Here is a 24,451-nt window from a genome sequence, read left to right as displayed (position 1 = left end):
CAAATACATAAAGTTATTCTGTAAGTAATATAAGTTGGAAGATAAAATTTTTTTTTGTTGAAAAAGGTACATTTTAGCAGCACTACGAGTACCAAAACAGAAACAGAAAACCCAAATTTGTGTGTAGTTCTTTTGTTTTGCGAACTCGTAAAATTTAAAGCTTACTTCAGATAATTTGACCATACCGAGAGGCAAGATAATTACAATGAAAATCACCCAAAAAAAAAACAAAATAGGAACAAAATTTATATGAATGAAAATACGAGTATGAGTTCATGGAGTAAATATTTTGAAACATTTTCATTTTTTGTTAGTTGAACGAATATAGAGTTTTTCTATAAACTGTATCTTGTGCCGAACTGGACCAAATTGTGCAGAAACTGGGCCATATTGCACAACTCAGTTCAACTCATCAAGCTCGAGTCATTAATAAATAGAATAAAAAGTGCAAGAAATAAGAAGAAAAGGTTTAAATTAGAAAAATTAAAATAGAATAATAACAAAAAAAAGTTATTTATTTTTAATAGCACAGCAATTGTTCAAATCACGTTATTTAAGAGAGGAAATTCGCCAATTTGGAAATGGCACATGGGAAAAATGGAGTTAATAGTGATTTATATGGTTTGAATAGAATTTTAAAATATGGAACACAATAAGATTTACTTAAATTTATTAATTTCCAAATATATATAAAATATAAAATAATATAGAAATGGGAAGACAACAATAAAAAGTTTTTTTAATTTAGTAAATTTTGGCTAACTATACAACACTGTTTCGAATATTACCCAGTACTCATTATCACCGGTCTTAGAAAATATTCAAATTTTTTAATTAGTTTATAGTCTGTATATAATTTATTTGAATTGCAAGTGCCAGGCTGTATTCGAAACAGCGTTGTATGATCAGCCAAATTTCAATAAATTAACTAACATTTTTGTTGTTGTCTTTTCATTTCTATTCGAACCCTTCTAACTTTTAAATAATTTCTTTTCGTCATAAGACATGTCATTTGCGACAAAAAAAAAAATTTAACATAAAAAAATATGTATTTTTTTTTATTAAAAAACCCGCTCGCTATGTTAGTCAAAACAGTGTTGTTCATTAATTAATCCTAGAAATATTGCTTTTAAAAAAAATTTATTTTTTGTTGTATATGCTTATATATTATATAAACTATAATATTTTAAATTTAGGCATATCCAAAAGGTATCAAAATAGCAGCGACGCTGATCTCCACAACATATCTTCATGGTTATGACCAGAACAGTGCAAAACTGATGTGAGCATTCGTATTATTACTGTCTGCATTCATGACACTTAATTAATTATATTACTAGTTTCCCTTTTTTCAGAGATGCCACAGTTGTAAAGAGAAAAATGAAAGAGGAACAAAAGAGAGAGAAAGAGGAAAGTGTTCACTTTTCTTTCTGAATGCCCAAGCCTAGCTAGAGTGGTACATTTCACAATGGAAGTCTACGAACTAATGATACCGGTGAACATCCCAAAAAAAGATCTTTAATATATAATCTCCTTTATCAACCCCGACGGTTAATCTTAAAACTTATATTTTGATCGGTTCGTGATATCAACACAGCACCTAAGCACTATTTGGACAAAAGAGACAGTTCTCTATTTACAGTGTATAATAATATGAAATATAGGTGCATAATAGCACTTATTTCAATCAATTCCTTCAACAAGTGCTGTTATGTATCAGTAATGCTTAGTATTGCCACTATTTATAATTCGACAAGCAGGTATAAAAATGAAAACACTTGTATCTTTAATAGTGTGTTATTTTAATAATTTTGATTTAGTGGATTTGTTTTAAAGTCCCTCAGTAATAAATTCGGACTGTTAACATTGTTTCATTGTGATAAAAGAATATATATATATATGTATAAGCATTGAATATTGAAAACGTTTATTTAGAAGTTTGCTACAGAAATGTTCAGTGCCTAATGGCACATTTATTTGTTAGTACTCAATTTTTTTTTCTGTTGCTGTCAGCATCTATTATTATATGTTTTCTTTTCAAGTACGTAATGGGTACACATAATTTGAGCTATAAGTTAATATACTCTTATCAAAATTTGAAAGATTGTCATTCTGCGCGGATTACTAACAAACACTACAAAAGATAACGAACAATCAGATAATTGGGTGTTGGACATTAGAAGACAGATTGTGAACCAAAACCTATTAACAAAAAAGAGAGAACAAATTTGCAACAACAATGATGTTGGCTTGCGTAATTTAGACTTTATTTTTATGTACAAAATTAATGTAAGTATATAATATTAATTTCCATATTCTATAAGTTAAAAGTTAAATTCTATAAATGAAACGTTTGGAAGCTAGTCGCAGAGTTACAAAATAATCATGTTATAATCATGTGTAGAGTATATTATCAGAAAAAAAGTGCACTTATTAAATGTTTGATGCCTGATTTTATGATCAATTTAGTATCAATTTAGTAAATGATACAGCAGAGTTTCTGAATTTGTAGTTATTAATAAGCACAATTAAAAATTATTAAACTGTTATTAAAATATAATTCATTTAAGTTCTTGATTAGTTGAAATATATATAAAAATACAACTATTAAAACAAATTATATTAAATGATGTTTAACAAATTACTAATTTTAAAATATAATAACACAATAACAGCAATCGATATAGTAACACTAATTTTAATACATTTATTTTTTTAATAAAGTATATAAGAACAATATTGTTGAAAATAGTTAAAAGTATTTAATATAATTTATATTTATTCAACAAAATTTAATTGAATTAAATTAAACACCGAAGTTGACATGATACTATAATATTAAGTTAAATTAATAAAATTAGTAATAATTAAAATAAAATCATTTGCAAACTAATGTTAAATAATAATATAAGCTTTAAAGAAATATCAAAATAAAAATAAATCACAACAGTTTAAATTAGTAATAAGAATTTAATTATTTAATTATTAATAAAATAAAAATTTAATTAATAATTTTTGTAGAAAAAATACTTAAAATATATTAAAATAGTACAGTTCTATAAACGGTAGTAAAAATACTGAAATTAAATTTATAATAAAATAGTTCATAGTATTAATCAACATAATATTATTGGAAAATAAATGTTATAAATATTAGAGTATTAAAGATATTAAAATGTTCGATAAATGTCAAAACACACTATTATTGAGATTTATCCGCTTTATCCAAAATATTATGAACAGATTTTTAACATAAATTTTTGAATAGTCACCTATAGCAATAAGAATACAATACTATATACACCGCAAGAAAGGATTAGAATATTTTCGAGGTAATGCATGTCTGTCGTAAAAGTCGACTAAAATAATGTATGTACCACCCGATACTGTTTATAGCTTACATAATAGTAGTGAGTTTCGGCCCTCGGCTGGAGATGTATATCTGGTACCGCGGTAATCAGGGTCAACATATTCTGCTGTTCTAACTAACCGAGGTTAGCTCCTTAAATAGAAATATCATAGCTGTGGTTAAAGTCCAAAGTTATGCGGGTAGAATCACTATATTTATTAATTTTTTTTGAGAAGAGAAGAAGTTCTATATCTACACCATAAAACTTCAATTGATATTCCTTGGAATTAAGACAGGTAATCACGTTAAAATTTATAGACATTGTACCAGAAAATAAAACAAAACCACTGCATCAATATTCATAGTAATATCGGTAAATCCCTAAAAGTCTAAAAGCTTTCATATAAACACTAATATACAAAAATGTTTCAAAAAATGATGATAGTTAAAAGATTCAATAATAATAATAAAATAATCAAAATCAATATAGTTTGAATTATTGGACTTAAAGTATCTGCAATAATATTTTGAATACTCTTTAAATTCGAACAAAAATTTTTGTTAATCAACATGTTGCCTATTTAGATAGAAATTTAGATAGAAACTAAACTCCATCTGATATGTCTAGGTTGCTTAATTAATTTGTATTTATTTACATGTGTGGAACTTGTACTAGGATTTATTAAATTATGTGCGAATATTCGGATTGTGTAAAATCCCATTATAGAACTGAGATGAATCGAAATTAATTATTAGAAAAACAACATTGTAGAATAAATTCATTTTATTTAATATAAATGCATAACAGAATAATAACAAAAATAAAAATAAGATAATTTTTGAAAATATTATTTGTAAAAAAATTAATTATTAAAAAATTAAAAACTTCAAATAAAATAATAATCACGGTAAATAAAATAGTAATTATAAAATAATTATATATAGAAATATAAATACATAATAATAAAAATAAATTTTGCAAATAATACAAATATATAAAAATAAGACAAAATAAAATAAAATAAAATAAAAATAAATTTTACAAATACTGAACTTAAAAATGTTATAATAAAAATTTTTGATTACTATTTTTGATCACTTTTACTAATATATATATATACATATATATATATACATATATATATATATATAAATATATATATGAAATTCATCATTTTAGAATTAATTTCAATATCTACAAAAATACAAAATAAATTAACTGAAAAATTAATTTATATATAAAAAATATATATATACAATATAAAATAATATATATATAAAATTCTTAAATGAAGAAGTAGAATAAAATTGGTTAGTCTGCAAAGCAAGGCTTACTAATATTAACTAAACAGATAATTCAAACTGACATAAAGATGTATAACATATAAAAATATTTTAATCCAAAATATAATAATATAATATATATGTATTATTTATATACATAATAATAATATAATATATATATATTATATATATATATATATATATATGTATTATAATATTAAAATAAAATAATAATGAATATCACACTTTTGAAATCATATTCTCAACTTTTAAACGCCGCACTGACTTAGAATTTACAAGTCAAGCTTTTCGAAAATTTGCTTCGAAAAATGAGCCCAAATTAACTTACCAAAGTCCTGTGATTAAGCTTAGCTTGAATAAATATCAGCAAATATTTATGTAGAGGTGAATATGTTTTATTTTATTTTTCACGAAAGTAATAAACACAACAGATTCAAATTCAAATAATTCTGTAACGTTAAATTCAATTATATTTATTTAAGAACTCTTTTTGTTGTTGTTTTTTTTGTTGTTATTAAAAACAATAAACATACATTAATAAAATTTTCTAAATAAAATTTTGTAACAAATTTTGAGGTTTTTTTTTCGAAAAAAAAACACTTTTTATTATTCACATAAACAACATCTAATTAATTTAATAATAATTCTTCTTATATTATATATAAGGTAAGATTATTCTGTATAATTAATTCAATATTTGAACACCAAAAACTTTTTAAAATAATTATTTAAATTATTTAACTGGTAAATAAACGCTCGCACACGCAAGATTTGAACTTTTGCCGAACGAAAACAATCACGCAACGCAACTAACGCTTCGAAAAACAAAAGCGGAATGATTTCGTCTCTCCGTTGGTTTGTGCTCATGCTGAACCAACGTAAACAAGTGTAATGTTGCACGGCAACATTTCAGGGTGGCCAATAGCATCAATAGTAGTAAAAGGTAGCAAAATTTGAATTTTCATAATCCTATAAGCGCTTTATTTTAATTTAAATTTAATATTTAAAAATAAATTTTTTAATTTAATTTAAATTAGTATTATTATTATTGTTGTTATTATTTTTATTATTACTATTAAATAAATGTTCAATATTAATAAACTGCATGTATTTAAGAAAAAAAAACTGCAGATTAAAAAAAATTTTACATTGATATGCAATATTTCAAATTAATTAATTATATTTTTTAAAATTAATTAATTAATTAGTTATATTTATATAGTTATATTTATATAGTTATATTTATATAGTTATATTATATATTAATTAATTAGTTATATTTCTTTTAAAAAGAATTGTGGTTTACTAATAACAATGAAATCGCCACAAAATAATAACAGTAATTTATTATATAATGGCTGATCCCATTATGGACAACATCTCTTTGGTTTTATAATGTTGATTGATTTTGTGAAAAAAATTTTTCAATCCCTATTTAAGGCCGTGTGTGAGTTCGAGGAAATTGAGATAAAGTAAATTGAAATTTTTTTGCACTACACCTATATAAATATTTCTTTATTTATTTATTGCATTATTTTTTTTATTTAATCATCTTATAAAATTTTCACAATGGTAACACCTAATTTACATAATTTTTATCTAATTTTCTCCTACTCGAAATTCTGGTAAATACCAACATTCGCTGCCATACAGACATAATTTACTATTTCCCTCAATTTACCATCAATTTACCATCAATTTACTCGAACTCGTACACTGCCTAAATAATATTTAAGCATATATATGTATGTATGTAGGATCTTAATTATAATTTAATTATGAAGAAACTACATAAATATTTAAATAAATATATACTAATTTAATTTAAAATTAAATAGACTTAATTAGAAATAAATTTAATATTTAAATAAATTGAAACTACATGTATATACCATTTAACAAGCAGAAATAACACACAAAAAAATAAAATAATAAATAGCACTTATTGAAGTGACTTAGCTCCTACTAAAATTGATATTATCTCAATATCAATTATGACTGCAAAATTGACTATAAGAACGTATTTTTAAAAATTAGACCTAAACACTTTTGGCTAAAAATCGCTAATGAAGACAATCTTGAAATTTCAGAAATTTTTAGATAAATATTAATGATTATAAGCTAATAATTAGTTGACGCAGAGCATACCTTATTTTACTGTAATAGGTAGCTCACATTTAGAAAAGTGATAATTGCTCAGATTGGAAAAACAAATCCCGAAAATAAAGTAGAAAAATTGAGACTGAACCCAGAAAGCTGGCGAACGTTGAAGTCATATGTGATTTAAGTCCTCAAAACGAAGAAATTAGACCTAGAAAGAGGAAACAGATATTATATGGCAGTGAAAAAGTGGACTAGTGGACACAGTTTGAAAATTCCAAGAGCATAGCTTAAAATGCCAATATAAAAGAGACCCTTCTCAAAGTAATGCGAAAGTGGGGATATAAGTCTCGCAGAAGAAGGGATGTTTTAATCCGTATACTACATATTAATGGTAGGGAGTCGGACACACCATTGCGACGACGGTCGGTCTGACGGTGCATAAAGTATTCCACCTCATCATCACAAAAAATAAAAAAAAAAGTCAATAATAATATAAATTATATTATACCATTCATTTCAATTCAATAAAACTTTTCGATATAAATAAACCTAAGTAAGCACATTTGAAGAAACATCACTAATGATGGCAAATCAACAATATCCAAATATGATGTTTAGTTAATAATAATATAAATATAACATAATGCTGCAATAATGCATCACTATTTTAAAATTAATATTAAACATATTACTACTGTTTACACTTACAATAATCGAACTTCATTAGTAAATTCTTTTTGTGAATTTGGTACAGATTTTGTAAAAAAAACGAAACTTATTACTGCACATTTATTCAGTTAATTGCGACACACTATCGTACTATAGTACTATAATAGTACATATGCACTATCGTATATGTACTATAACATCATATTCAATTGAAGTGGGCGACATATAATATAAACAGTTTAGATTAAGTTGAGCTCTTTCGCTACAAGCTACATATATTATAAACTTATTCGTTTCTAATTATAACAGATGGAGCATAAACTTTATGCATGATATCTTAGAAAGTCAACACTTTTTGTAAAGTGGAGGAGCACATAAAGCTGCGTTTCTGAAAAACCCCATACTATCCCAAATTGTAGAACCCAGAAACATTTTAACCGACTTAATGAGAATTCAGTACTCTGTATAATATAACATATGTTCCGAGGTCTTCTTTATTCTTAGCTTTCTTTATTTTCTAAAATTTTCTTATAGTTTTATAGTGATAAACGTTGACTCTGAGCTTTAAATTTGACAGGGTATGAATCTTAAAATATAAGATATAATTCTAAGAGCATTTGTAATAGATATTTGGCAACACTCCAAAAAGCTGTATGGTGAGCCAAAAATTTAATTAATTAAAATTATATGAAACCAATTTTTGTGGTTGTAGTTCATTTCTTTTTAAAACCTCTCTATAATTATAATAGTATTAAATTTCTTATTACAATAATTGTATTGAATATTATATGTATATTCCAGGTATACTATATATATACTATATAGTATATTCCGGATTTATTTTTGATTTTATAACTTCCAAAAATGAATACAGAAAGAGGAAGTTGATTCACGTTATTGAATCATCGTAATAAAGAATTGCGAATTTTTTATCAAGAATAGTTAGAGTGGCGAATAAGTCATATACTATAAAGTGCTGAATACTTCTGTGTGTTATGCTATATTAATTAAATTTTTAGCAAGTTTTTCCCACGTAAATATCCATATTTTTGATGTAACCAATGGTTTCTTGATCACTTAACTAGAACAAATAAATATATATATAAATATAAAATAAAAAAATTTATTAAATAATAAAAATTACTAATAAATAAAAGAACATAAATTAATTATTTATATAGAATAGCACAGTAAAGTTTTTAATAGCAATAAGATACTACTCCCCTTATATACCAACAAACACAGCAACACTCACTTATGTGTCTTATTGTCGGTATAGCAACATGTTCTCTTATTCTTTGCAACTTTTCACTTGCTTATCAACATTTTATGCCAAAATTGTTTTTGTTTTTATCACAAAATGAGTTTGTTTACATTTTTTTCGTAATGGATAATGTTTTTTGTTGATGCAATAATGTCAATACAATAAGCAAACAGTGTTGCCACTATAAGAAATTATTAAAAAGTAGCAAAAATGTTTTTGATGAAAATATGCATCGAAACTGAATATAGTAATTAAATTTAAATAAATACTTAAATATTTATTTATATTTAAATACTTTAATATTTTATAAATAAATATTGTATATAGAATATAAAACATAAATATTTTATTTTATTCGTTCTAATATAAGTAAATTTGTTAATAAAACTTTCATAACAAAAAACTCCAGAGAAATTAGCGAACATAAAAAGTCAAGTACGGCTTTAGGTCAGTTGGTTAAGGTGCGCTAATTCTGAGCTTCACATTTGGCAGGACCCGAGTTTGATTCCTGGTACTTGTAATCTCAAAAATAATTATTTACGAATAATTAAATACAGGAATTATTTCTAAGACCACTGATGATAGGTATTTGGCAATTTTCCGAACAGCTTTATGGTCAGCCAAAAATTCAATTAATTAAAATAATATAAAATAAATTTTTATTGTTGTAGTTCAGTACTGTTCGAAAAAAATCTCATTGTAAATATTTTTTTTAAATATTTATATAAAAGTATCAAAACAACTATCGTGATTGCTAATATAGATTGTAGTGCAGCGGTGGTTAACCACCTAATCGTTTATTCGTATTAATAAAAATGTTGCAATTTTTTTGTAGCTAAACTTTTGCTTTCCCCATAGAAAGAGTTTTATATTCTTGCTAAACGGTCCTCTGAACGATACTAATAAGGATGGTAATGCGTACCACAGAAATTTCGGAGACCATACAAGCTATATATGCTATTAAAGATATTGGATATCTGCAAATTAATCGTTTATTAAAAGCACCGACCATGCCTACGATCAGTTTAAGTTGTCGAAAAAGAACTTTCATTTGTGAATATGAATGAGTACTAAAAATAATAATTTAAAATATGTTTATTAAATAATTGATGTGTTCAAAACTATATAAATAAAGAGTATTCAAACTTATTTCTTTTCGAGTTATATATTTTTTTCCTATGTACAACAAATCAGTTATTTCTTATATGAAGTGTACAATACATATCTACTGTTATTCGACTTTTTCGAAAGGATATCTAACTCCACATCTATTTGGTTAAATGTCATAAAATTTTGATAATACGTCAATGAAAGATCTACCTTATTATAGCGTAAAATGGACAATAGAAACAATTACTATAAGTCGTATTTAAAAAAAAATTCTCTTTTACTTTGAACTACATTTGATATGATGACACTTTCGCTGATTTAATACAGATTGCCATAGACAAAGACCTGAGATGCAGAAAGGGTTTAATATCGATCTAAAAAAGTTGTGATTGTATATATCGAAAAAAAATGCAAAATAAATTCTAGTTTTCTCTAAAAAAAAAAGGAAATTGCTTTACAGTACGTTTTCATACTTATTATAAATACGTAGAACGTGTGACACTGCATAAGTAACTCTACTGTAACATCCACTATAAAAGTGTGTGCGATCAAACTTCTTAATCAAATCTAACGTAACCACTCCAATGTTTAGATAATTATTTGTGGTACAACATATCTCTTTACATAATTTAATCAAAAAACTGCAGTATTCAATGCAACTACGCTGCATCATACATACTATATACCATATGGTAATACAAGCTGTCGTATCTCTATCTGTACACTCAGAAACAAACCCAAGAGTCAAAATTCCACATAAAGTTATTGATCCCAAAATCAAAATTTAGGGTTGTACTATGTTATCTTCATTAAAAATTAAAAAAAGTTACATATCTGAATGCAGATAGTCAAACGCTAATCAGAATACCACTTTCTAAAAAAATTCTCTAAGAGACTTCTAGAAAATTTTAACTTTTCTGACTACTACTATGTGCTTTGCTGGTTATCTAGATATATTAGAATTTATTGATAATAAACTTACAATTCAAGGCACAACAAGCATTCCAGGCAAGCACCAATCTCATCCATGACTGACCAGTATTAATAAATCGGTTTGACTACAAACAGACGATTTTTTCAAGACTTCAGTAAAAAGGTAAGATTAGACACAGAACTTGAAACATTCAGTAAAACCTGGATAAAGTGTATAAAGTTCCAACAGCATTCTTTGACATACCACAAAAACGAGAATAAAATAATATTTTTGGCAGCACCTTCAAAATCTCTATTTACAAAATGCTAAAATCTAATAGAGCACATGTATACAAATTACATTTTATCAACTATAATTTTCATTACTTTACTGTAAAAACACACTTGAAATCCAAGGATTGAATTTTTCTAGCTGTTTCTGAAGACACTGAAGTGGATTTGAAGGTAAGTAAATAGAATATGTTATATTAAAAACACACTTATTTTATTTTCATTACTTTTATTTATAGAGAACGACAATTGAACAAAATGAGAACTATAAAAATATTAATTAAAGCATTAATATAAATATAAGGAAATTATAATTTATTCTATATATAATTTATTTTATTGAGACATACTTTCTTCTAAAAATTTATGTTGCACTTATATGGGTGTATTTCAGCTTCAGTCGGGGGTGTTTTTAATATAAATTTAGTATAAATCTATTGGCATACACATAAATTAATTTAGTGTTCTTAAACAGCACTAAGTAAATTAAGTGCTAGAATTTTGAACTCCATACTTCAGTACTAGGCGTAATTTTTTTTTTCAGAGTAGTAAAAAAATACTCGCGACTTATGAAAGAATATATCTGAAGCAACAACAATACTTTTAAAATCTTTAGTATTAAGTTTTACTCCCAAAAAATTGTACGCCTTAAATTTGAGTGCTGCCAAATTCAAAAATCAGACTTTTGTTAGTGTTCACTGGAAATATGTTGCATATGTGCATTTAATTTACTAATAAATTCTATTAATGTGGGAATGCCTTCTACTTCTCAAAGACCTTGCTGAAAGAACAGAGTTCACTTAATATGGATCCCAGGGCACAGCAGGTTTGAAGGAAACGAAAACGCAGATGAACTACTCAGAAAAGGGGCGGCCTCGTATAGTATTGGGTATTGGACCACAACCATTCTGCAGTCCTTTATAAAGCCTTTTCAAACTTTAAATTAATGAGTGGCTGGAAAGAGCAGCTCAGGCTGATTGGAATAATACAATTGCCTGCAGACAAGCCATAGAATCCATGCCGTATCGATCAAAAGCCAGAACTAGGGAACTACTTACGCTGAACAAAAGTGGTATCCGACTTGTCACAGAGTTTCTCACTGGGCACTGCGGAGTTAATAAGTATCTATCGAACCTTGTTGCGAAGAAGAGGAAGCAGCAGAACACATTCTGTGTCACTGTGATAGTCTTGCCAGACTCAGACTACTTATCCACTGCCTATCCACTTATAACGGAATTAGGCAACATCTCTCCAAAGGATTGAATGACGTTCTTAACTGCTATTCGTATATAGAATTGAAGTGGGTATGTCACAAATCCTCAAAGGTTGCAGTGACGTCGTGACAAGTTCTCAACCCATCTTAAAATCTAATCTAATATAATCTACTAATAAATTTAAATACATAAATTAATTAAAAAATAGTTTGAATATATAAGATAAAAATGCATTCCATTGTCATTTTAATATTCATTTTGTTTTATTTTAATTAAATTAATTAATTATTAGTGTTTACAATTTTTATATTTCATACACAACATAACATAAGACATATGTGAAAAAAAGCATTTGAAATATTTTAAAAGTGATGCCAATTTGTTTCATCCAGACTTTATGCTGTTTTTTCACAACTCTGAAAGAAAAAATTAAGGCTACTATGCAAATAATAATAGGTCCTAATATAAACATATTTTAAACTATACTAAACAGTTAGGATTTTGTAATTTTCGAAAAATTGGTTTTGAATTTTCTAAATGTTAAATACTTTTTGCAGAAATGTATTAAAAAATCGCTTACAATTTTTTTACTTAGAATTATAATTGTTATAGACATATTTAGGTTATTAAGTAGGATTTTCATAATCTTACGATTAAACATTACGATTAGTAAATCATATCAACTACAAACCAATGATTTTCTTTAGGGTTTAATTTGAAGAGTAAGATTATACATTTGTATATCCTGAAACATCTTATCATAGTCTTAAAGAATGAATGTAATAGTTCTAAGAACTGCATTGAAAGACAATATTTTAATGAGTACAAAATAATATTTTTAGCAGCAATCTTAAATAGGACCTCAGTTTAGATTCTCATCGCAATACATCATACTATATAGCTCTTTATCAATAATAATCTGAATTCTTTATCTATAAAATAAGTCTGAATGTTTGCAATGACCCAATGACTTCTGAAGAACACTTAACATTAAAAGCCACCACTTATTTACGATTTGTTTTCTCATTTCGCTCATTAATTAAACAAAATTACCTCATTTGTGTTTTTTTTTTCCATAAGTGGAAATCATCCAAAGCCACAGTGTGAGACTTGAACCGACTACACCCACCGCTTAGGAATGGTTGTGGAAGACAGCAGAGGATGCAACCCGATTCCAGTACTCAAGAGCAGAGAGGAGAACAGTTAGGCTTAATATTTAGCAAGCCAAATCAAACCCAAAAAAAATATGACTGTATTCATTTAGGAGGAGATGGGTTTATATGTGAAAGGGGTGGATTTAACACAAATTTGCGGAGGCATCTAGCTAAGTGTAAACTATATGCTCGTGATCATAGTAACCCCGGTTGTTAAGCAGAATGTGTGGATGAAGAAGAAGCTCTTCTTCAAGATAGTTGGCAAGCAATTGTTGGGGCTTATGGCGTCGAGCAGCATGGTTGGGATGGGTCTACTTGAAGAATGTCGAGGGTATCCTGACCACGTGTGAAATATCTTCTGAAGGTACTCTTCTATTCAATTAACTTAAACAGAGTTGAGGCTGAAGGATTTGGGGTAATGTTTGCCACAAAGTCGGCGCCGGTAGTTAAAACAATCACTAAAAAATCTTCTTTATAAATTGTTGTGTTGGATTGTAAGTAATTTAATTTGCACTTGTATGGGTGTATTTCACCATCAGCTGGATGGTGTTTTTATTACAAAATTCCCGATGGATCCATGCATAAATCTAAATAAATGCTCTTAACTAGCACTAAGTAAATTGTGTTTTTCAGCTTTCTAGAGCCTTGTAATCTTAAATATGGCATTACTCATATGACAGTTTTATTAAATGCTATAATAAATCATGTATAGGTTGTAGGTTATAGGAACAGCTTTTCCGTCTGTCCGTAAATAAGGCTGGTAGAAGAATTTTTGATAATTTAATTTTGTATTGTTTTAATAATTTAATAGAAAGGATTTGTGATCAAATATTTCAGTATAAAAAACTTTTTTAAATTTATGCATTAAATTTAATTTTTTGATTTTATATTATATTCCCCTGATATTCCCCTTATATTCCCCTATCCAGAATTGTTCTTTGAAGTGGGCTTTTAGACAAACTCAAATATTTTATCTTATTGATATATTTTTATTTCATACTTATTTTCTTATTTATCTTTACTCATGTTAAATTAATTAATAAATAAATATGAGCAATTATAGTCCTTCGACTAACTTGAAACTGCAGCAACTCAAACCCCTCCTCTGGCTACGTGTCTGTCCGCTGGATACTATATACTTCAGACACGAAATCGCTACTAAAATTTTTTAAATAAAAAAATGCCGGTGTCTTGTTCTTTAATATAGAAATCTGTGAATATGTACTTATTTATATTTTAGCTTTTTAATCTTTGTAAACACTCAAGAATTCAACAAGCTTTTAAATTTAGATTATAGGGGTTTAAAAAATAGAATGAGTTTAACACTACGTTCACAGCATGGCAATTAACTTGGCAAAATCCCCATAAAATTATGTTAATCAAGTTCGTTTATTGTAAGTGTGAACACAGTACTAATACATAATATTCGTTGGTGTGTTGACTTAGTCCCAAGCCTGATTGGCAACTAAATACAATGCGAATAATGTATGTACGTTTAAAATATAATCGATTTGAGTTTCTGAGGCACCTTCAACACCAAAATGTTGGCAAAGCAAGCATATATATTCATCCAAACTGATTTCACTATTCGCACAGCGTTGATAACCGCTCTGTATTATTGCTGCTGCGTCGGCATAATTCCGCGGCCAATCCAATTGTAATAATTCGATATCTTTACGTGGTTGCGCATCGTACACAGACTGTGTCATGTGCACCTGTTCTACTTCAGCTATCCACTTATCAATATCCTTAGATGATTTCGCCGTAGGTATGAGTGTAGCAGAAGTCGAACGTGGATTTACGCCACTACCAGTCAACATCGAACGTAGTTTCATATTAAGTAAGCTAGGCTCACTTTGTTCACCGGAAGGTTCATCCAGAAAATGTAAACCTAATCTACTTAAATGTTCATTGATTTCCTGTAGACGATGGGGTTGTGGTAGAGTAGGTACTGTTACTTTTAGAAATGCGTCGACATCGCCAACTGCAGGCACATACTCTGGTATGAAAGGTTGCAAGAGATAGTGTGTTTCAATGCTTTGTGGTGTATATTTTAGAATATATGGAAAAAGTTCCTTTAACTCTTGAGGTACATCAAGATTTTTCCATTTATCCGGTGTGATGGAGAGTTGGGCTAATTCGCCTATAGCATGATGTGCACCAATAGAATTACTACGTTGTTGATGTTGTTTCTGGTGTGTTAAGTCAATATCATCAGATTCAGTATCCGAGCGATCAGAGTCCAATTCTAAAGCTTTCGCTGTTGGTAAATTCATAGCTCCATTGGAACGTGTACTACCTGGACGATTTTTTGGACGCTGTGTCGCGCTACGTCGTTTCAACTGACCGCTATTTCTAAGTGGCAATGCTTTAGCTTGCTGTATATCGCTGTCATCTTCATCATCATCATCTTCATCTTCATCGTCATGATCAATTATGTCTTGAAGCAATCCATCGTCTTCCTCAGTGGAATTTAATTTTAACTACAAAAGAAACATAAACTTAGAGTACATAGTGTTTATAAGTACTTGTTTAACTCACGATATTCCTTTGACTGGGACGATTCTTATGTGTAAGGCTACTTCCTGGATCTGCCACATTGCTCACGTCACTTGCACCACGGCTAGGCAGCCTCTCCACTTTCACATTACTCAAATGCTTTGAGTCGGGACCTCTGATGGTTATTTCTTCGTCATAAAAGTTCATTGAAATATGTTTCACTACACTGTGTATTGTGTATTGTCTTTCCAGCTGTGTCCACGTCAACTTAATCCCAAAATGGGCGTTTGTCGACTTTTCTTATGAGTTTACAATTTTTTTGTCGAGACTCTTGTTGGTAAAATTTACGCTGTATTTATACTTTTGTTACTTGACTATAGATGCAAAAGTATATTTCTTACAATCGTTTGGAACACTACAGCTCTTCCTGTAATTTTATGTCTTATACGGAAAGTGAAGTTATGTTCCTTTCATTTAGGTTTGCCTATTTTTATACTTTATTTTTTACCCTTGTTGCGTTTGTTGACTGTCAGCTTTTGTTTGGTAAGCTTCGGTTTCCTTGGATACAATTATTTTGCTTACCCTTAGCGTTGTCACCTTCTGTGGTATTCAGATATTTTATGGACATTGCCAGATTTTTGTTGTTTATTGTCTCTGCTGAAGGAAAGGCTTCCTGCTATTGAAAACAATTTCGCTAATTACGAACACACTAGCATCTCAAACCGTCACATTGTGACACATTGTTTATGATAATAGGAGATGTGTATCCTACACATTAGGCGAATAATATTTATCTATATTAGTATCAAGTTGCTTTCAAGAAATAATGAATATCGATGAATACAAGCTTACCAACAAAATAAATAGAATCTATACATATATTCATACCAGATTTTTTTGAACAATGTCACAGAGATATGGAAGGTGACTCTTTAAACTAACGAAAATTAATGAAAAAAACCATAAGTGAAGGATGGATAACATGCATAAAAGTTCAGTCAAAAACCAATCTCTAACCGATCTTACTTTTTCACCTATTTAATATCTTTAAATTTAGTATTAAAAAAGTTCAATAACCTTTTTAAATACTATAGGTTTAGAAATAAAGTCAATTTTTTTAGATATATTCATTCCAAATTTTCAAAACGGATTTTAATAAAGAGAACTACTTTGAACAACGTTTTTCGCTAAACTAAATGTTAACATACCTTAGTTTTCAAGATATTACCTTTTAAAGTTATACATTTTTAAATGAATACCAACAGATGGCGCATCTACTGATTATAACCCGCTATTTGTGTAATCAATGTAATGTTATGTTTAAAATTAAGAGCGAAGCTCTTCCTCCCAAAATACTCTGAAAATAAGGAAATAGCTACTGAATCTAAGCATATTGGATTTAAAAACTAATATACTTCCCTGAGGGACCCCGGCATTTATGGGATATAATTGTGAATACGTGTCATGTTTGAGATATCAAGAAACACAGTAACACAGTATCCTTGTTTTCTAAGGTCTTTTCGATTTCATGCGTAACTCTGTGTACTTGCTCAATTGTAGAGTGTTTTTTACGACATCAAAACTGATGATTTGGCATAAGATTCCTTTGGCAAACGATTTTTTCGAGACTTTTACAAATGAGCTTTTCAAATAATTTTCCAACGGCTGGCAGGAGCGGGATTGGTCTATACAAAGCTGGAGAGTGCTAATGCTTATCTGGTTTAAGAATCACCACCGCTTCAGCAATTTTTCAATAGATTGGGACTAGTTTTTATTTTACTGGTGATTATTTTTACTTTAGCTTCTTGATTTCTGCAGTTACTTCCTTATTTTTCATCAGCGGAATAGTTTCATCATCTGGGTTCTTAATTGGCTCTATGCGCTGAGTTTCTTCTTGACTGAAGGTCTTGCTTAGATATTTAGCCAGTACATTTACCTTTTCAATGTTGATTTTTACTCATTAATTTCTATCTTCTCTTAAGAGAGGATTATAGGAAGTCGGTCTGTCATATCTTTGCATAGCTTTTCAGAGAGTATAATTAGTTTTACTGTCATATGTCAAGCTCGTGAGATATTTTAACGTGATTGCATCTTATCAAATGGCTTGCTATTTTGTAGAGATGTACAGCGCCATGCCGATTCTTAAATTAAGCTCGTAAAGTTATGCATTTCGCTCCCTAGGTCATCAATGTTTCGTATTTTGCTAGATAAGTCGATATTTTCATTTATCTGAGCCTTAAAATATTTCCAATCTATTAGACGGTTCGTTAATGTCGGTTTTGGTTGCATAGATCGAATGTTACATCCATAAGTAAGTAATATTGGTGAATGGTCAGAATTTAAGTCGAGTCCAGTTTTAACTTTTGAATTTTATTTATAATGATAAAATCAATGACATCTGTTAATTTGTTTGTAGCAGTTTGCTAGAACGTTAGAGACCAACTGGAGACGATATCATAACCTGATTTCGCCTAACATGCTTTAAGCAATTGCACAAATACCTTTATGGTATTTAGTCTCGACCCATATTGAACATTTTTTGCATTAAAATCACTATCAATCACAGGTTTATGTTTGTCTAAATTCAGTATATATATGTATGTATTGTTCATATTTTATATTATGTCTCGGCGAACTGTAAATGGACGTTATTAGGATTTTGGACCCACTCTCTTCAACAGCAACAGTTGTTGTCTGGAACTCTACAATCGTGTTAAGGATCCCTTTAATTTCATGAATTTTGTTAGTATTTTCAGTAAACTCAAAGGTTAAAATTAACATGTCCAGAGGTTTCTTGGTTTTAAATTGTAGTTTGTTGAGCGCACTGACAATTTTAAGCCCCTTTTCTGCGAGAACGCTTACAACATCTTTGGGATCGCATAAATGATGCAAGTTTTTTGCTACGACTCTCATTGGTCTAAACTATTTACCTTCATGAGTGTCATGGAAATTTTATTTCAGTTAAGGCCCGAGTTACTTTCTGAATAAATAAAAATAAATGATAAATAAAATTTTTTTTTATTCATTTTCGTACTGTACATAAATTATTTGTCAAAGATCGTATTATTACGGTCGTAGCTTTTGGTTCTTTGCAAAAACCGTATTTAATAAAGATTAAAGACCGAGTAAATACGGTCTTTGTTAATACAACAACCATTTTAAAGACATTAGTGCAGTGCATGACAATAAATGAAAGTAATAAATGAAAATCCAGCGGTTAACTATAATGACACACGAATTAAAATTCAAAAATTTTAAAGTTTTAAAAATTTCAAATATAAATTTTTATATAATATAATAATATAATTTAATATAACAGTTCAATATGAATTTGCACATTTCATACATTAAAATAATGGGCTTAACGCAATTTAACTTATTAGGCCTGAGTATGTAGTTGCAATAAAATAATATTAAAAAGTTACTTGAATTTTATTATATTTCAGAAAACGAATTTTACATTTATTTTCAATACGATCGATTTAATTATAGCATTCATTTATGATGTTAAAATACAAATAACAAATATTAATTCATTCACTTCTTCCTGAAATGTTAAACAAAAATGAATTTCAAAATAAATAAAGATATGAATAAATAAATAAATAAATAAATTATTGTTTTAATGACCAAATATTTTTTAATAATAATTTTGTTTTTTTTATTTTTTTTTAATATTTTAATTTTATTATTAATTATTATAAATAAATAAATGAATAATAAATAGAATTGCAAAATGATGAAGCAATAAGCTTGTTAAAGACTTTTATCAAACTAAATAAGAACTGTTAGTTGGTTTGGTATTTTTATCATATATAATTATTTTCTATATAAATGTCGCCGAAGTTTCGAATATGATTTGATTCCTTCCTCATAGCCTAGTATTATAATTAATAATTGTTATTATAATAATCATAATAATTATTATTTAGTTTCGTACATGTTTTAACAACATAAATATTATTGTTAAATAAGTGCAATTGAGATTATTTTACTAACAAATTGATTTTCTAAGACAGAATTTGATTACTTTTCTCTTATTTTTAATTTGAAAACTATTCCAATTATTCAATATATTCTTATACAAGCAATTATTTGCATTGGTGTGCCTTCAGCGCAGTTTTTTATTGCGCCTTTAACGAATTAATAACGAAGATCAGTGTAGGATTTTAGATATTGAAGTTAAGTACTCGTATAACCTCGTATTAACAAAATATATTAAGTTTGTTTTCTTTTTTAATCATATAAATATTCTAATGGTATTCCTAACAGAGCGAATAGTTATGACCAACATTGTGGTAACAATTTTAATCATTTCCATTTAAATATGCATTCATCAATTCGCTTTCAGTTCTATATCTACTACCTAAGAATATTTGGTTTTTTTTTGTTATTCGTTTGCCTACGATAGACGCGGTTTTCTAACATCACTAGCCATTTGCTTCGGGTTGTGGGGAAACTTTATTTGGTTTTTGCTATATGTGCGTGGCGGGTGAGTGTTCGTGTTTGCTAAGTTTTTGAATTTGAAAAGTTCTCAGATATTTATATATCTTAATAGTGATTATAAATTTAATTTGCTTATTAAAATAATTAAATAAAGTGAAATAAGTTCTTTTTAATTAGTTACTTAACATTTAAATATTGTCGCTTTGCATAATTCAAAAAAATTCCCGGAATTGTAGAACACACAATAGCCAACAAAATAGACAATCAAAAGTGCTTTGAAACAGATATGTATGTCTTTTGTTTTAATAATAATCATGATATTATATATAATATCAGTAATATATAATATAAAATATAATATTATATTTATAATATAATATTAAATATAATATTATATATATAAAATAATATTAAATATATTCACTATTTTTTTCTTATACGTTTTCCTGTGATTGTTCTAGTATTTTCTGTTTTTTTTTTGTTTTGTTTGCTATCACTTCTTATTTTTTGCGATTTTTGTAGTAGCTTTTTAAAAAGAAATTATTCAGTTATTTTCGTTTTCCGTTCGTTTTTTTGTAGTTTGAAATTTTAAAATAATTATTTAAGCTTTAAACAATTTGTTAATTTTAGTAGTAGTAATTTTAACTGAACTGAGTTGAAAAAGTTTCTAATTTTGCTATATCTATAAATATATATAATTATGAACAAAGGCAGCATTTCAATTCACGTTTCTCGCTGCTTTCCTAAAAATATTGTCGGTGATGGAGTCGGTGTGAATATGAAAAAACTATGTGGAATTGTTTTATACAAAATTGGCATAACAGTAAACAGAATTTCCCTATTTTGCGTAAATAGATGTATAGTACATATTAGATTAATATTTTATTTATATTAATATAAATAACAATCATAATTCTGAAATATTAGCAATTTATGAATATTTGTTGAAATTTTAAAATTCGGTACTCGGCAGTATTCGCTATTTTTTTTCAACACTACTCGCTTGTGAAACTTTGTGTTGTAGCTTTTTAAATAGCGAATTGTCAAAAACTCAGTTGGTTTTTAATTTGTACTGTACAGTTCGGTAGTTTAAATTCAAAAAGTTTGTTAATTAATGTTAGCTAAACTAAGATGACATAAATCTAATTTCAAATATAAAATAATTAAAAATAGAGGTAATATTAATTGGAATTTGTGTTTGTTACATCTTTTGTGAAAGAACGACTACAAACGTTATGTATTTTCATAGAAAAACAAGTTAGAAAGAAACATGTGGAATAGAAAATAGACATAACAGTCCACTGAACTCTCTCTCTCTCTGAAGTGCCTTAATTTACCTAAATAAGCACATACAATATTTTGGATTAATGTGTAATTTATTTTAAAAATGAAAATAATTAAAAAAGTTTACATATAAAAGAAAACTTTATTTCTTATTCGATTTTTTATGTGGTAGTCCTAGTTTCTTTCTAACAACTCTTATTGAATATATGGGGTTGCACTGTTAATAGCTGAGTGTTTCTAAAAAATTCGTTTGGTTTTTCTCGTTCGTACATCAAACTCGTTTTTGTGGTGAATTATAATTTTAACAATTAAAATAAGTTCAAGTGAGTACTCATTTATAAATGAATAATTCAAGATAAATAATTTAGAAAGAGAAATTGAAACTTCCTTTATTTTTTATATATTTATCCAGTACTTTCAGAAGACGTAGCAAGAGTGAGGCTGACAGGGCTTCAGGTGCTGAATATAGGACAATAATTAATTGTACTGGTTCCAATTCAATTATCATTGTACTATATTCCGCAGTTGAAGAACTTCTCGCAATTGATCACTCCGTTAAGATAATTATTCCATTTGTTTTGGTTTGTGGTTTGAAATTCGTACATCAAGCTTAATCATTTTCATTAGTTTTTGTGGTGAATTATAATTTTAACAATTAAAATAAATTCAAATGAGTACTCATTTATAAATGAATAACTAAAGATAAATAATTTAGAAAGAGAAATTGAAACTTCCTTTATTTTTTAAATATTTATCCGGTACTTTCAGAAGACGTAGCAAGAGTGAGGCTGACAGGGCTTCAGGTGCTGAATATAGGACAATAATTAATTGTACTGGTTCCAATTCAATTATCATTGTACTATATTCCGCAGTTGAAGAACTTCTCGCAATTGATCACTCCGTTAAGATAATTATTCCATTTGCTTTGGTTTGTGGTTTGAAATTCGTACATCAAGCTTAATCATTTTCATTAATTTTTGTGGTGAATTATAATTTTAACAATTAAAATAAGTTCAAATAAGTACTTATTTATAAATGAATAATTAAAGATAAATAATTTGGAAAGAGAAATTGAAACTTCCTTTATTTTTTAAATATTTATCCGGTACTTTCAGAAGACGTAGCAAGAGTGAGACTGACAGGGCTTCAGGTGCTGAATATAGGACAATAATTAATTGTACTTGTTCAAATTCAATTATCATTGTACTATATTCCCCAGTTGAAGAACTTCTCGCAATTGATCACTCCGTTAAGATAATTATTCCATTTGCTTTGGTTTGTGGTTTGAAATTCGTAACTCAAGCTTAATAATTTTCATTAATTTTTGTGGTGAATTATAATTTTAATAATTAAAATAAGTTCAAATAAGTACTCATTTATAAATGAATAATTAAAGATAAATAATTTGGTAAGAGAAATTGAAACTTCCTTTTTTTTAAATATTTATCCAGTACTTTCAGAAGACGTAGCAAGAGTGAGACTGACAGGGCTTCAGGTGCTGAATATAGGACAATAATTAATTGTACTTGTTCCAATTCAATTATCATTGTACTATATTCCGCAGTTGAAGAACTTCTCGCAATTGATCACTCCGTTAAGATAATTATTCCATCTGCTTTGGTTTGTGGTTTGAAATTCGTAACTCAAGCTTAATAATTTTCATTAATTTTTGTGGTGAATTATAATTTTAATAATTAAAATAAGTTCAAATAAGTACTCATTTATAAATGAATAATTAAAGATAAATAATTTGGTAAGAGAAATTGAAACTTCCTTTTTTTTTAAATATTTATCCAGTACTTTCAGAAGACGTAGCAAGAGTGAGGCTGACAGGGCTTAAGTTGCTGAATATAGGACATTAGTTAATTGTACTTGTTCCAATTCAATTATCATTGTACTATATTCCCCAGTTGAAGAACTTCTCGCAATTGATCACTCCGTTAAGATAATTATTCCATTTGCTTTGGTTTGTGGTTTGAAATTCGTAACTCAAGCTTAATAATTTTCATTAATTTTTGTGGTGAATTATAATTTTAACAATTAAAATAAGTTCAAATGAGTACTTATTTATAAATGAATAATTAAAGATAAATAATTTGGTAAGAGAAATTGAAACTTCCTTTTTTTTAAATATTTATCTAGTACTTTCAGAAGACGTAGCAAGAGTGAGACTGACAGGGCTTCAGGTGCTGAATATAGGACAATAATTAATTGTACTTGTTCCAATTCAATTATCATTGTACTATATTCCCCAGTTGAAGAACTTCTCGCAATTGATCACTCCGTTAAGATAATTATTCCATTTGCTTTGGTTTGTGGTTTGAAATTCGTAACTCAAGCTTAATAATTTTCATTAATTTTTGTGGTGAATTATAATTTTAATAATTAAAATAAGTTCAAATAAGTACTCATTTATAAATGAATAATTAAAGATAAATAATTTGGTAAGAGAAATTGAAACTTCCTTTTTTTTAAATATTTATCCAGTACTTTCAGAAGACGTAGCAAGAGTGAGACTGACAGGGCTTCAGGTGCTGAATATAGGACAATAATTAATTGTACTTGTTCCAATTCAATTATCATTGTACTATATTCCCCAGTTGAAGAACTTCTCGCAATTGATCACTCCGTTAAGATAATTATTCCATTTGCTTTGGTTTGTGGTTTGAAATTCGTACCTCAAGCTTAATCATTTTCATTCGTTTTTGTGGTGAATTATAATTTTAACAATTAAAATAAGTTCAAATAAGTACTTATTTATAAATGAATAATTAAAGATAAATAATTTGGTAAGAGAAATTGAAACTTCCTTTTTTTTAAATATTTATCTAGTACTTTCAGAAGACGTAGC

General features: G+C 27.6%; 2 protein-coding genes across 2 annotated transcripts in view; both read right to left on the bottom strand.

Annotated features, from left to right (window-relative positions):
- The window catches only part of LOC119688013, a 130,944-nt gene extending 125,808 nt beyond the window's left edge, over positions 1-5,136 (bottom strand). The window contains exon 1 of the mRNA XM_038102618.1: positions 4,983-5,136. The gene's annotated coding sequence lies outside the window, so the exon portion shown is untranslated. The remainder of the gene's footprint in view (positions 1-4,982) is intronic.
- Positions 5,137-14,680: 9,544 nt separating this feature from the next.
- LOC119688011 (intraflagellar transport protein 46 homolog) lies at positions 14,681-16,077 on the bottom strand. The gene is made up of 2 exons (XM_038102615.1): positions 15,913-16,077; positions 14,681-15,854 (listed from the first exon to the last, which is right to left on the bottom strand). The coding sequence occupies exons 1-2, from the start codon at positions 16,075-16,077 to the stop codon at positions 14,814-14,816; spliced, it is 1,206 nt and encodes a 401-aa protein (XP_037958543.1). The 3' UTR covers positions 14,681-14,813.
- Between the last annotated feature and the right edge of the window lie 8,374 nt (positions 16,078-24,451).

The sequence above is a fragment of the Teleopsis dalmanni genome, chromosome X (genome assembly GCF_002237135.1).
Source record: "Teleopsis dalmanni isolate 2A chromosome X, ASM223713v2, whole genome shotgun sequence".
Taxonomy (NCBI): Eukaryota; Metazoa; Arthropoda; class Insecta; order Diptera; family Diopsidae; genus Teleopsis; species Teleopsis dalmanni.
Note: the sequence above shows the minus strand (reverse complement) of the source record. Positions and strands in the feature narration are given on the sequence as shown.

Bases quoted from the DNA above. Each gene is read 5' to 3' on its own strand.
- LOC119688011 (XM_038102615.1), bottom strand. From the start codon at position 16,077: ATGAACTTTTATGACGAAGAAATAACCATCAGAGGTCCCGACTCAAAG. The intron at 15,855-15,912 runs GTGAGTTAAACA...TTTCTTTTGTAG, and splicing joins GTCCCAGTCAAAGGAATATC to TTAAAATTAAATTCCACTGA.